Source organism: Jatropha curcas, chromosome 8, assembly GCF_041381405.1.
Source record: "Jatropha curcas cultivar XTBG-Jc1 chromosome 8, XTBG_Jcur_1.0, whole genome shotgun sequence".
NCBI lineage: Eukaryota > Viridiplantae > Streptophyta > Magnoliopsida > Malpighiales > Euphorbiaceae > Jatropha > Jatropha curcas.
Genome location: NC_143158.1, coordinates 28102990 through 28118552, shown reverse-complemented (window position 1 = coordinate 28118552; position 15563 = coordinate 28102990). Strand labels below are relative to the sequence as shown.

Genomic DNA, 15563 nt, shown 5'->3' with positions numbered 1-15563 from the left:
TTGCAGAGGTTGTAAAGAATCATTCACGAGACATCTGCCTTTCCTATTAACTCTTAATAATATATATAAAAGGTACAAAAATTTCAGAAATCTCAATAGATGAAAAAGGCATGCAATAGAGAAATACTACAACTACAACAACAACTCCACCTCTCTAACTCAAGAATGAAGGATAGGAAGATACTTCCAAAAAAACCCTAATTAACTATAAGAGCAATAAATGTAAAAGTCAGATAGTCAAATGAGGGTCCAGGAGTCCTGGTCTGGTCAGATAGTCAAATTTTTGACTCTTTTTAATTAAATCCAACGGTGATTGTGGACCCTCCCATGTTCTTTCTTGATTATTATTTTTTTAGATCATCTTGCTTGCCCTCTGTCAAGTCACATTGCTTTGCCCCATCTCTCCTTTTTTTTTATTTTTTATTTTTAATACATATATTATATATTTATTATGTTATCCGATCGGTAAGTCTTAATTAATTTGCTTCTCTTCTACTACTAATGAGCATTTTCTAGAGGTTGGTCAAACGGGTTTATTTCAATTTTGATTTATTTTAAATCTTATAGATTCAAGTTAATTAGTTGCTTACTGATATACTATAAAATAATAAATAAATAAATAAATAATAAATAAAATGCAAAATTATTAGCAATTAAGAGTCGGCAAAATTAATATGGAAGCTGTGAGCTCAACTAACTAGAAAATGCTTGAGCTTCATATGACAAACTGTACTGTAATATTTAACTGACAAGTCTTTGTGTTGGAATCAATATTCGAGTAAGCCTCTGACCCAACTCACCCATTTCATATGGTCATGGTCTAAATTTTGTGGGGTTAGAGCTTGACGGTGATACAGATTGTGATGGCTCTGAGTGAGTATTGTTGTGGACTGGTACACTATACTTATGGTGGACCTATCTTCTTTCTTTTCTATCCATCTCCATCTCCATCTCCATCTCCATCTATATACCCAAGTTTTCACACATCTATTTAGTTGGTGCCATTATGGCTTTACCAAACTTCACCGATCAAACCCCTTCATTATTATCTATGATATGAGAGGACATATTTATTCTTTTAGGGTTTCCATGTCGACTATTTCCATGCATGTCTATATATTTCTTTTCTTTCTTTTCTTTTATATGTATATATGCAAGATATTATGTAATATATCCTTCAAAAAAAAAAAAGTTAATTATATTTTTCTAATCATAATTAATCTCTTTTATCATATCTATCTTATATTAGTTTAGTAATTGTATAAATAATAAAAGATTAATCTTTTTTAATTAGTAGACAATTTCTGCAGATCAATGTAGAAGGATTGACTCACCAAATTGGTGAAAACACTTGTAATCGAGAGGAGTCGAACTCGAACTCGATATCTCTAATTAAAGAATAATATATAATTGCCACCCCATTTCACATGATAGGATGATCAATTTGCTCTTTAATATCTTTATTTAAAAAGAAATGCATCATTTTATTGCAAAAGAAAAAAGAAATCCACATCTTGAACATTTCCAATTGGATTAATGACAAGGAAAACTTGGAAAGAGACAAAAGAAGATAAGTTAGAAACAGTATCGTTTCATTGAATCATTGCAAGGAAAAGTCGCAGATTGAGAATTGTGTGGATGTACATCTATAATTCCACGTAGCATTCATTATAAAATTGTGTATTTTTCTTATCTACATGGTGTTCATAATATCTTGGTTTTCTTATTAAGGAATATTTATTCTTTAAACCAATAAAATGGAGAATATGTATCGAATTTAAGTTCAAAAGAATCACACTTCGAGTTAGGTTAGAGAGACAATCCCATTGCTCCTTTTCTCTTCTTTTCTTAACTTTTCTTGCAAAAATATGATGTATGCACCATGAAACGTTGGGATCTTCCTAAGGATGACTCATATATGCAATAAAATAATATATGATATACATTTTCTTTTTCCCTTTATCTTATGTGATTATGCAAATAGAATCATAAACTAGGGTGAAGCCCAATTTAATTGTAACTCGAGTTTGACCGATTAAAAATATATTTGATCTTGAACTCGGCTTGACTTTGATTTGAGCTTAACTAATTGAACTCAAATTCAGTTCATTAATAACATTTAGCCTTTTAGGTTGTAAATGATTTATGGTTTATGATTTGAAAAATAAAATACAACTTATTCATAAGTTCGAACATGAGCCCATATCCATTTACAGGTTTATCAGTTCGATAGTTAGACTTTCGACTCATTTCAAAAAGCTCCAACTCAACTCTAATCAAGCTTGATAAATATGCTTGAACTCAACTCATTAAGTTTATAAATGAATTCCAGCAAGCTTTTTCCAAGTTGAGTATTGAGTAGTTAATAAATGACTTGGCTTAGATATAGATATATATATATATTTAATTTGGAAGCATTAAATTTTATGTAAAGGATCAAGTTGAATTAAATTGAGGTGCTCAAAGTTGAAGAAGCTTTGGGAGTTCTGAAACATTTGATAAGGAATTTCTACACAATGTGTCCCCATAAAGTGGTAATTAAGGATAATCATGCATTATATACAAGTTGCAGAAACCAAGCATGGTGTGAAATTTAATATCTATGCGAAAGCTGCCAATTACAGGAGAATACAAGTCACAATAGCCTCTTTGTAGATAAAAACCCTAAATGTCATATTCATAGTGAAACCTAATGTTATTAATTAGCTAATAACAAAAATCTGAAAAGTGGTTCGTTAGCAAACAATTTATTGAAGCCAAATTGTTTTTTACGTTGCAGCGAAGAAATCCGTCGAAAGCAACCCTAGGGTTTTGATTTCATATGTAGATGTTACATGGATTTAAATGCACAAGTTGATACTTTGAATTCGCGTATTAAATATTTTAATTTGTATTTGTTAAGCACTTAACATTTCGATTTATAAATTTAGATCGATTATATATTTATTGGATAGTCAAAAACCATGAAAATTATTACTTCAAAAGATTATAATAATTTACACATTAAATCAATATTTTCAATATTTTGTATATGAAAATCAAACACAAAAAGAAAAAAAAATTATTATTGCTAGTATGGAAAGATGTACAATTACTAGATTTATAATTTTAGAGAAATAAATAGATTTTCAAAAATTAAGAGTGCCACAAAATTTTTTGCGCATCATGAATTTATGCATTTGGCATATATATAAATAAATATATATATATATATATATATATATATATATATATATATATATATATATTATTTAAACACTTAAATGATAAATAATTGAATTCAATTCTCGTAGGGAACCTCAAAGTGGCTCTATTTCATTATATTCCATCTATTTAATATCCCTTTGGGGGGAATGAAAATTTCCTTTGCATTCATTAGTTTATATTGGGTCATAAGTATACTATAATTTCATATTACTTAGGTAAATTATAAAATTATTTTATGAAAAGTTAATTATACATGGATGGTTTTTTATAATTTTTTTAGTAATAAATATTTTTTTTTATAATTGCTTTTTTTTAATTTTCTTAGGATAGATTCTTTTTACTGTCATTTAAATAATAGTAGGTTAAAATAATTTTAGTATAATACTCGGGGGTTATTTTCTTACTTGTTACGATTTCGTGAATTTGCAAAATACTCGAATAATAATCAACACGACACTCTATTCACTATTTTATCAATTCATTAAGGAATAAGGCATTCTGACCGAATATTTACTCCATCTATAAAGATCGAACCCTTTATTTTAATGCAAAGATCGAATCCTCAACCTTATTTGTAAAAAAAGAGTGTTGAACCACTTATCTCAACGTCTCATTGGTTAAACCACGAAGGTTTTGATGATTGAGTAATAGACGAAATTAAGTCTTTTATACCAACTAGTTTTTGGCAGTGAGTTTAAATAGGAAAAGAGTGACAAGAAGAGGGAGGTATAACCAGCACCATGAAAATAGATAAGGATGTCATGATATTAAAAAGAAAAACTAGGGTTCTGAGAACATGTCAAAGTAAATATTGGGAGAATAATTTACATTTCATTGACGTGCGGTAAAGTACAGTTAATGTACAGAAAAAACTTACCTACATTCGATGTATAAACTAACTTATGTATCAAATTAATTATAAACATTGTTTTGGTTCAAATAATAATATTTTTGACAAAACACTAAGAAAAAAAAATGAAGAAACAGTTTTTGACTGACTTGGTATATGAAATCATTTATACACCCAGGTGTAGGCAAGAAACAAATGTCTTTAGGGTATATTACATACATACAATTAGTATCCTAGTTATACATTAATGTATATTACAAAAGAAATATAATCCATATAAGAAAAGGTAAAAGAGTAATAATAAGAGAAATTATAGCCTATAATAAATATGAAAAAATAATCGAAACTGGAAAATATATCCCTTAATAGTTAATAATATTTATTTATATTATTACTTAACAATGTCAAGATTAGGATATAGTGTATTACGGATGCCTGATGGTTTGAGTATAGCTCTTGGTATTGTTAAATTTTCCTGAATAATATTAATATTAATAAAAAAAAATAATTGAATTTGCTTTTTTCAAATAAGCCCAAACCCTAATTTCAATTCAAAATTAAAAGTGAAATTAGAATGATATAGCAATGAATTGAAACTGGCATTGGATGGACAAAGATATGGATTTCAGCATCACCAAGGCAGAAACAAAACAATAGGGCACTTTTCATATTGAATTATAACCTAAATAAGAATTATTGCATACTTGACATACATCACACATTTAGGGTAGATTCAATGTAAGACTTCCTCTAAAAAAGTTAGGGTTTGTTTTTTTCTTGATTTTTATTGAAGGGACTTCAATTTGAACATGCCAAAAAATAACAATGACTGATCAAAAATATGTCACACTAAAAGATTGGTTGGACGGTTAAAAGACCACAAAGAAACCTAACTCAGTCTTTATCTAAATGGTCGGTGTTTGCCCAATCCAAAGCATCCAACTTGTAAGTGTCCCTTCTATGTCCATATATGTATTATGCTAAATTGTTTTATCTATGTTGTTTGATTAAATGATGAAATAATATCACATACCATCTTCCTATTTCAGAATATGTAAATTAGACAAAGAAAAAGTTATTTATATTTATTTGGCTTTATTAAAAATAAATTGTTAGTAATCAACAAGTTTTGTTATTGGTTAGAATAGCAAGCGCTCTCAATCTTCACAAGTATGAGAATACAAGATTCGATTATCAAAAAGCGCACCTTACTGAAAGAATGTAAAATATTTATGCTTGCAGTCCACATGGTTAACACTTTCTAATTGAATAAACAAAAAAGTGACTGTAAAATGTTGGTTGAAATAGAGTGATTGAGATCATTTTCACTTATCCAAAGTATCGAGTTTGAGTCTTGGATATGAAAATTACCGCACTGGAAAAGTGACCCCTATATGAATTCTACAGTACTCAAGCCAAACATAGTCAGAACCTAACCAATTTTTGGACACGTGGTTATAAATAAATAAAAAAGTGATTTAATGAAATTAATTAATGAAATTTTTGAAATGCATATATGTGAGGTATAGCTAGCAATGGTTTGCATTGTACAGAATCTTGGAAATCTTTATTAGACAATCTAAGCTTCACATGACCACGAACTTTAGGATTAAAAATATTTATATAGATGCAAAAGGAGCCAAGAGAAAGGGTTGACAACCGCCAATTGAGTCCAAGCCACGAGAAGGGATTAAAACCCTTCAACTAACCAAAAGATATATGGGTCCCATCCATAGCTATGTGTTGGGGTGGTGGGTTTGATTTTTTTGGCCTTTTTCTAAAATCTTGCAATCGAAGATTTCTATTTCAGTAACCCTTTTCAGGGCTATGATATGAATCCTTCTGAAAGATATTTTTAGCAGAGGACGAGGTCACTTTTATTCTTCCTCTCATCATTCAATTTCTACGCAGTCCCATTTACCTACCTTTGCCTCCTTTTCACACCACATTATACTTTTTAATTTTAGGTTCATTGAATCCAAATGCGTCTTACCACTCGAGTCATTTCTCGTAGAAAAAGAAACGGAAAAAAAATACTTATAGAGAGACAGTCACAAACGTCAAATTGATATTAGTCTAATTAGATTATTGATTACTTTAACATTTCCAATTACACCATATATAGCTAAACCCACACTACAAAAACGGGTAAAAATTTTCTTTTTAACTTAATTTTTGAAGGAAAAAAAAGGGTGATGCAAGCATTGCGATTGCATGCATGAGGAACTAATAATTAATGATCATGCATGGAGGTTTCCTTCATTTATTTGTCTTGTGTTTTTACATACCGTCAATGTTTTTGTCTTGTAAACTTCTGGTTCAGGTTTTAGAAATGAGAAATCCCATTTTAAGGTCTCTCTCTTCTCTTCTCTTCCTTCCTTCCTTCCTATAAATCTAGCTAGAGGTTTGAAATTCACTGTAGCTGTTTTGTTTGTTGATATAATTGTTTTTGTCCCATCTTCATTTTGGACCCATTCTTATTCTTATGTACACACTGTCCTTATCGTTCAATACACAATTTGCCTTTCTGGATTTCAATTTCATATCTCCAAATCTTGAATTCAAGTCCTTTTTTTTTTTTTAATTTCCTTAATGAAATATATATCAACTAATTATATTCTATATTTTGATCTTATAATATCTATAGTAGGTTTTTCATCGTACACTAAAATGAAAAAATAATATAATTTTAAAATTTCTTTGTAGATCGATTGACCCGATATATTGTGTCATACAGAATTCATCGTGCTAGATCAGTCTTTTGTAACTACTATTTACCATATATAAATATTTTTTTCATAAATCCAACCTCCAATCTTGTAGAGATAGTCATCGTATCTTCCTATTTTATTCTAAAAATAATGACTTGAAGACTAAAGTTCAAATGCAAAAAATAAAATAAAATTAGAAGTCATGACGGAAGAAACATTTCGGCAACGCGTTTCCGTCCATCATGGAGTTTTTGTTTACATGAAAAATGTCAAATTAAATAGAATAAAAGGAAGTGAAGAGAAGAGAATATTCAAAGCTGGAGTCAAATGGCTGGCAGGCAGCGCCACTACAACTTTCTACGATTGACATTTTCTTCCAAATTCCAACTTCAAAACAAAAATAAAAAAATAAAAATTGAAAGTGATGCAATACTTTTTACTTCTTACCAACTAACAGAAACAATGTCAATTCATTTTTTTACCATTGTAATTTTAAGTCTTAGGAAAGTTCTTTGAATGTTAGATTTATTTCCCATTATAAAAGTAGGAGTCTTCAAAGGCATTTGATTCACCTGAAAACAACTATATATGATGGTTATTGTTTCGTATCTAATCAATAGCTAGATTGTATGTGTTTGGTAATTAGCGGTTGATAGCTGATACAATACAAAAATTTCTTCCGACAATCTCTTATCGTGTTAATAGAATATAAAAATTGGTGTCCGAATGAAATCGCATATTAACAAATCTAAAAATTGGTGGGAAAAATCGGTTTTCCTAACAAGCTAAATATAATATATAGTTTCCAAGAAGACTTAATAACTATTACTTGTGAAATAATAGAAGCAATAACTTAAGAAATGTATATAAAAGTCAATATAAATTTGCGATATGGGTGAATAATTTATGGAGGTTGGTGAAAATAATGAGCCTAACTTTCATCATTCTTGCTTAAAAGTACATACCTAACTATTATTTCATTACTACCAAATCTTTATTAGGAAATGATAGATAGATTCTAAAATTGGAAGTATATAGATGATTCAATTAACCACTGACTTTAGGGTTTCATCTTCCTTCCCTCCAGTATTATCCATCTCTTCACTTTTCATGCATATATATATATATTATTAAAGTAATCAGTAGATGGTCGGATTATAGGAGATACGTGCAAGGTTAAAGGTTTAAAATCTCAAGCCGGTATTGTTGAAAGAGAGTTTTACCTAAATAATACATCTCAATCCGAACGAACGAACACATAGAAATTGATGATAATATCTTCGTATTATATATACTAATTGTCATTGTCATTGAAAATTCTCTACTCCCTATATCTGATCTAAAAAACGTGTAAGCATATGCATTATATATAATATATAGAGTCAAGTGGTGATGGTTCTGGTATGACTTGATTTTCATTTTCTTTCTCATCACCCATTTAAGACTCAAAAGAAAATGACAAAACAAAGAAAGTGTCACTTCCCACATGCAGACATATAACCTCTCCTGCAAATATCTCACTGGCTAATTAATTAGCTAATTATATATCTTAATCTACAATTATATAACAATATTTGAGAGAGAAAATAAGTGAGAAGAATTTCTTTTTTCTTGGATTCCTGAGGACCCATATATGATGTTTTCAGTTCTATAATAAGACACGGTTTGGCTTTTACATAACCAAAAAAAAAAAAAAAAAAGGAAAATAAAAAAGTTATTTGGATAAACCAACAGTACTAAGTAGTGATTGGTTGATATTAATATAAAATATCTATAAAAATCAAAAAATAATAAATCATAAAATATATAAGTGAACTAAATAATTAATATTAGACTTACAAAAACCTATAGATTAAAACCCAATATATATATATTACATGTCAAATGCATCCTTTCATAATATTTCTATAGTTTAACGGTCAAAAGGCGATGTAATGCATGAAACATTCTATATATATGAACACTGTGAAGATCTTATAAATGAAGTCTTCTTCTTACTTTTTTGTGGAGAGATTGTTTATGTGACTCAAATCTATGATCTCCACAGAAGTCACACCTACAACTGTTACACTTTAATTGAATGATAATCATATGTAATATTGATTTATGGATATACCAAATATCTGAAAACTTAATTATGAAGTTCTAACTCCTATATTCGTAGTTACACCATTAAAAGAAGGGAAAATAATTATTTCGTCTATGAGGTTTGCTATAATTATTTAAGTATTTCTTGACATTTATATAAATATTTATAACATCTCTGATGTTCACTTCCGTCATATTATTTGATCCTTAATATTCATGCATGTTTATGTACTTAATCTTTGTATTTGCATCCAATGCATTACTTTGCTCAATAACCTCAGCAATTAATCCCAGAAACAGCAACCATATGCAAAATCTGCCAAAAAGAATACCAATATAGCAAAGCAAAAATTTACACAACACATTTAGCTTACTCTTGTTCACTTGAAATGCGACACCACTAATAACAAATGCCCATGTTATAAATATTTATATAAATGTCAAAGACTACTTAAATAATTTTGGCAAACCTCAAGGACGAAATAATGAAAACTTATAAAGGATAATTTCGTATTTCCCTCTCAAAATTAACGGAAAAAATGTGTTTTTTGGACGGAAGAACTAATTAATAAGACGAAAGTAAATCTCAAAGATGTTATAAGTATTTGTATACATGTCGGAGACTACTTAAATAATTATAGCAAACTTCAAGACGAAATAATTATTTTCCCTTAAAAGAAAATCCGGTGCACGAAACATGCTACATAGTGTGAACTCTGAGAAAATTGTTGTATGCAGCAATCTCTCTATTTTTTTTTTTTTTTTTTTTTGTTTTGACAGAGAGACTGCTTATGTGCTTCTATTCAATGATATTCGGAATTTTACTGCTATGCGAGCAACTGTTACACTGTTAGTGAAACGATAATCATTTTGTAATGTTGATTAATGGATAAATTAAATATTTTTAAACCCTAATTCAAAGAACATAGTATCTAGTTTTAACTACTGTAAATGCAAAAGGGTTTAAATGATGAAGAACAAAAAATAAAAAATGAAAGAAATTAATAAAAAAATGTGAAGAAACAATAAAAACAAAGAGAGAGGAAAGCAAGTTATTGTCATAAACAGGAATGGTCACGGGTTTCACTTGAAGGCTTGACTCGTCATAACCCACAATACGACTCAATATTTTCCCATCCCCCACCTATATGCATTTTGCTCCCCCTCTAGCCCCACACCTCCACCTCCCTACCAGTTATATTTCTATATTCATTTCTTCACTCTTTTTTTTTTTTTTTAAAGATAAATTTCTTGTCTTTTCTTTCATAAATAACTTAATTTGTGTATAAAAGTCATAATTATGTCATTTGACTGGTAATTTAATGATTAAGTATCTATTTTATAGTACTGAAAATTTAGGAAAATATAAAACATCCTCTATATATTGAAGAAAATTAAAAAAAAAAAAAATCTTATGCTGTGTTTGATGACAGAAATTTTGAATGGGAAATTCTAAATTCATCCATAAATTTATTATTAATTTCTCGTTTGGCCAATGACATGAAAAATTATTTACAATTGTTTACCACAGTTTCCTATATATTTTGAAGAGATTATATTTTTTTTAGCATATTATCAACATTAAATTTTAAGTTTATGGGTGTGAGGGAGAAAAAAAATTTAAAAAAATGTTTTTATATCACTAACATTTTGCTTTCTTAATATCGCTTTTTTGGCATAAGATTAGTTTCTTAAAACCATTAATACTCTATTGCTCTACCTTAATTACATATCTTAATCCCAATTCACGGTTATGTAACTTATTAAATATTTCAACTTATTAGAATTACACTATTAAACACTTCAGTTTACAAAATTATTCTATTAAATACTCCAATTTATAAAATTAGATCAATTAAATACCTATTGGATAGTTTGAAAACGTGAAAATAATTTTTTAAGTTGTACTAACCGTACATTGAATTAAGATTGTGTATAATTAAAAATTATTAGTTTTAATACAAAAAAATGTACGATATTAACAAAATTCATAAAAGTGGAACTTTCTATAAAGTTTAAAATGCCACAAATTTGCTCATAAAAGTACAAAGTTGAATTTGTATATTTCTATTCTATTGTTAGACTTCATTTCACATCGGCTAAGTACAAGGTGTAAATGAAGTACATAAGAATGGGCAAGCTTTAAACTAGTAAGAAATCTTCTAGGTTATTAAGAAGGTTTTGACCCAATTTTATGTACTTCACTTACACCTTGTGCTTAGCCGATGTTCGCCTTTGGGTGATACATAATCCCAATTTTAAAACTTAAATATTAAATTCAGAGGTACTACTGATACAGACTATGTATAGAATAAAGAAATTGAATGAAATGTTTACAAAAAATTTTACACAATATATTGATATACTATCAATAACTTAATATTTTCAGATTAGTTTTGGGTGCATAGGAAAGCCTAATAGCTCGGGTTTAGTTACTTGAAAATATTAAGTTTTTTTAATTTATATTAATAAAATAAATTAATTTGCTGATAAAAAAAACTAAATTTGCTCTCTATTAATTATTTCAACCCCTAATTAAATTTAGTCCCCCACAAAACCCTAATATGGTGTCAATACTACTATGCCTCAGTAATTTTTCAAGGTCTTTGTGTTTTGTACCTAATAATTAATTTACCTCTCTGTGTTTTGGACACGTTTTAGATACATACATGCACTGAAAGTCAACAAATGCAAGATCTTTGCATGTCTTATATGTGAGAAATTTTTTTTTTATTAGCAAAATTAAATATATATATTATTAAGAAAAGATAAAATTGCAAGCAGGAAAAACTCACATCCTCAGAGAGCTACACCCAAGCCATCAGACTTTTCTTTGTACACCCAAAAGACCTAACCTGGCAATGAGAAGTAGATTTGGGAAGAAAATTCTTTCTCTTAAAATATTCGCATGAGTGCAGCAAAGAAGGAATTTTTCATATGTGAGAAATCTTGGTAATAAATATTGTTTGGATGGAATTTTTCATATGATTATAATCAAGTTAGAAGTGTTAATTAGATGAAGTAATCCATAAATGATTTAATTAATGATGTATTCGATTAGGTTTTTTTAATTTAATATGATTGAATTAGTTTTGAATGTGTGAGGGGAATATTGCCTCGAGTTTAGATCTCAGTTATTTTAAATTTTTCCTCAGTCATATTAATATAATTAAAATATTTATTTGCCAATAAAAAAAATCTAGAATGAATTACAATTATAAAATTATCAATTCCTAAATTATATAAAGCACACAAATTGAAATCAAAAGTTGAGATGTTGAGATCAAAATTTAAATGCCTAAAATAAAGTCATAAAACATGTATAAATTTGGGTCAGAATGATATTCGCTCCTTGCAATATAACGATTTTAGGTTTTTGAATTTCTGATTTATAAATAAAATTGGTTTAGAAAATACAGTTTAATCCTAACTTATATCGGTCTAATTTAAATCAACTTCTATTTGTTAAAAGAAAATTGAAGGTTGAATAAATGAAAAAGAAAAGAAAAGAAACAAAAATTTTGAAAGGTAAAAGAAAGATCCAAAAAAACCACCGCATAGTGCTGTAGCCACTCTGTCCTCCTTCTTGAGATGTCATTTTCCCTCCTTAAACACCTTATAGGAATACCCTTTACTTGTAGGGCCTGAAGGCTGTGTAGATCTTTCCATTAACTCTCTTTTTTATTCCAAGAAAAAGAAAATATATATCAAGTAATAATATTTGAGTATATAGTTTATATTTTATTTAAGACCATGTCTTATCTCTGGGTACCACTTGCACCACTCAATTCGTACACTTTGTGTCCCAAAGTCTCCCCAACTATAAAGAGGAAGCCCAGACCCCAAAATGGAGTTTATGAATTCCGCTTCATTAGTTTATGGCAATTGCAGCAACCATGAGCCTGACAACCACTAACAATAGCAATTCCACCAACAACACCGCCGCCACCGCTGTTGCCACCACCACTAAAGATGATGACCATGAACATGACATGGTTATGCCTGGTTTTCGCTTCCACCCTACTGAAGAAGAACTCGTAGAGTTCTACCTTCGCCGTAAGGTTGAGGGCAAACGTTTCAACGTTGAACTCATTACTTTCTTGGATCTTTATCGCTATGACCCTTGGGAACTTCCTGGTATATTATAAATCCTTTTTTTCTGTTTTATATATATATTCCCTTTCTTTTTAGGTCATCCCTTTTTTGTTTCTTTTCCGACTACTTTTCATTTCCCTCTGTCTTCTTCTTCTACTTCTTTTTTCTTGTGTATATGCTAATATATATATGCCCATATAGGAATTGTAGGTTTTGGTTTATTATTAACTCGTATACTATCATCTTTCTTGTTTTTTTGTTACGTACTATTTCGTGTTCTTTCTCAAGGACTATTCAAATATTCTTTCATCCTTTCCACTTTGGTTCGATCATTTTTATTCATGTATTGAATTTCTTATTCTAATTAACTCATCCTTTATTAATACGTACTATTTCTTGTTATTCTTCAGTAACAACATATAGCAAAGTGTTGTTTCTGAACAATACTTGACAAATACACATGTTTCATTCGATTCGATTCAATTCGGTTTGGTTCTTGTAATTCACGTGGATAGGATTGTTTACTTAACTCGATATTATTATATTTCTTGCTCTTTGTTATGTACAATTTCTTGTTCTTTCTCAACAAATATGATTTTGAAGTTTTTAATTCATGATATTCTGGTACTTTTATCATAGCTCTGGCAGCAATTGGAGAGAAAGAATGGTTCTTCTACGTGCCAAGAGACAGAAAATATCGAAACGGGGACCGGCCTAATAGGGTGACTACTTCCGGCTACTGGAAAGCAACAGGAGCTGACCGGATGATCCGAACGGAAAACTCAAGGTCAATTGGGTTAAAGAAAACCCTAGTTTTCTACTCTGGTAAAGCTCCTAAAGGAATTCGAACGAGCTGGATCATGAATGAATATCGCTTGCCCCAGCACGAAACTGAACGATATCAAAAGGTAAAAATGTTAGTACTATTGCAGCTACAGGAAAATGAAATGAAGCTTTCTGTATTAAAGTGTGTTTCTTGTTTCTTCTTTTCATTCTATAATCTTTCTGCACCTTGCACGCTATATCATAAAATATGGGTCTTGACTCAAATTTTTTCCCTCTTTTTCACTAACCCTAGTTGTTAGAGTTGTATAATTAGGTCCTGAATTGCAAAAAGTTATTACTTGGTCACATGTTGCAGGTGCATAATCTGAATATATATGTAAGAACCAAAAGTTCAAAAGATAAAGTTGAGAGTTAGAGTTTCCAATATTGTTGTTATTTAATACAATTTATTACTATTTTCTTCACAAGAAAATTTATAGCACCATCAAGCTTCAACTTTGAATTCAATCCGACTCGAAGTAGCCTCTCTCTCTCTCTCTCTCTCTCTCTCTCTCTCTCTCTCTCTCTTTATATATGTATTGAATGCTCCTCATAGCCATTACTGCAACCTTATACTACATGACCTATAGTTAATATTGTTAATTCTTGCTTCTTTCTAGGCTGAAATTTCGCTTTGTCGCGTTTACAAGAGAGCAGGAGTAGAAGATCACCCATCTCTCCCTCGCGCACTCCCATCGAGAGCTTCATCGTCTAGAGGAACTCAGTCTGATAAAAAACAGCATCAAATTTCTATAGAAAGATTTCAATCGCAGCAAATAGAAATGGAGAAAATGAGTGAAACAGATGGAAGTAGTAGTTCAGATGTAACTACTACTTTAGTATTGTCTAAGACTAATAATAATGCATATAATCCACATATAGTGCCTGCAATTAGTACCTCACTTGGATTACCAGCTACAATGGAAGAAGAAGAAGAAATATTTCTGAATCAATCCAGACAAGCTTGCTCTTTACTATCCAACAACACAAACCTTTTCGCTGCTTCTTCGAATCCGGTTGATGATCTTCATCGACTAGTAAATTATCAGCAAGCTTGCATTACCCACCACAACCAGCAACAGCAGCAGCAACAACAACAACCACCTTATTACACTAGTCATCAACACCAACATTCTTCACAATTCTCCATTATAGCACCACCTCAATCGCAGGTGGCGCCGGCGCTGCCTCTCAACATGCTACCAAACCAGCTGCCAGCTGCCTTTTCAGAGAGGTTGTGGGAGTGGAACCCAATCACAGAAGCAAATAGAGACTTCAACGTTAACAATCCATTCAAGTAATCAATGAACAAATATATATATATATATGTGTGTGTGTGTGTGTGTGTGTGTGTGTGTAGGGTTCTCTCTAATTAATTATCAACTCTAATGTCATTAGCTTTTGCATATGGCTGCTGATATTGATTAATGTACGATCTTCTTTTTTTATTAGGGTTTTGAGTTTAATTAGTAGGGTTGTCTTGATTTATAGGAAGGAATTTTGTTAATTTTAGACATGAAACTAGATATAGTTTGTGATTAAGTGTCTGAAAAAAATAAAGGGGTACGTATTTTCACTTGTTAGCTATTGTTGTTGTTGTTTTGGTTATTAGACACTTACCGGATTGGAACTTACACCCTAACAATTATTGAGTCGAAACTAATCGGTTCACTCGTTAGATTTTTCTTCTTTCTTTCTCAGTAAGTGTAAAAAGGAAAGAATATAATCATGTTGTGACTATTACAGTATGCAGTCTAGTCTATGTCATTTGCTTAAAGGTAATCTCC

The 15563-nt window shown here is 30.0% G+C and overlaps 1 protein-coding gene across 1 annotated transcript; it reads left to right on the top strand.

Moving 5' to 3' along the window:
• Positions 1–12636: 12636 nt before the first annotated feature.
• LOC149494487 (uncharacterized) lies at positions 12637–15077 on the top strand. The gene is made up of 3 exons (XM_089725307.1): positions 12637–12993; positions 13591–13859; positions 14397–15077. Exons 1-3 carry the CDS (start codon positions 12735–12737, stop codon positions 15075–15077), a joined length of 1209 nt encoding a protein of 402 aa, XP_089581433.1. The 5' UTR covers positions 12637–12734.
• Positions 15078–15563: the final 486 nt, after the last annotated feature.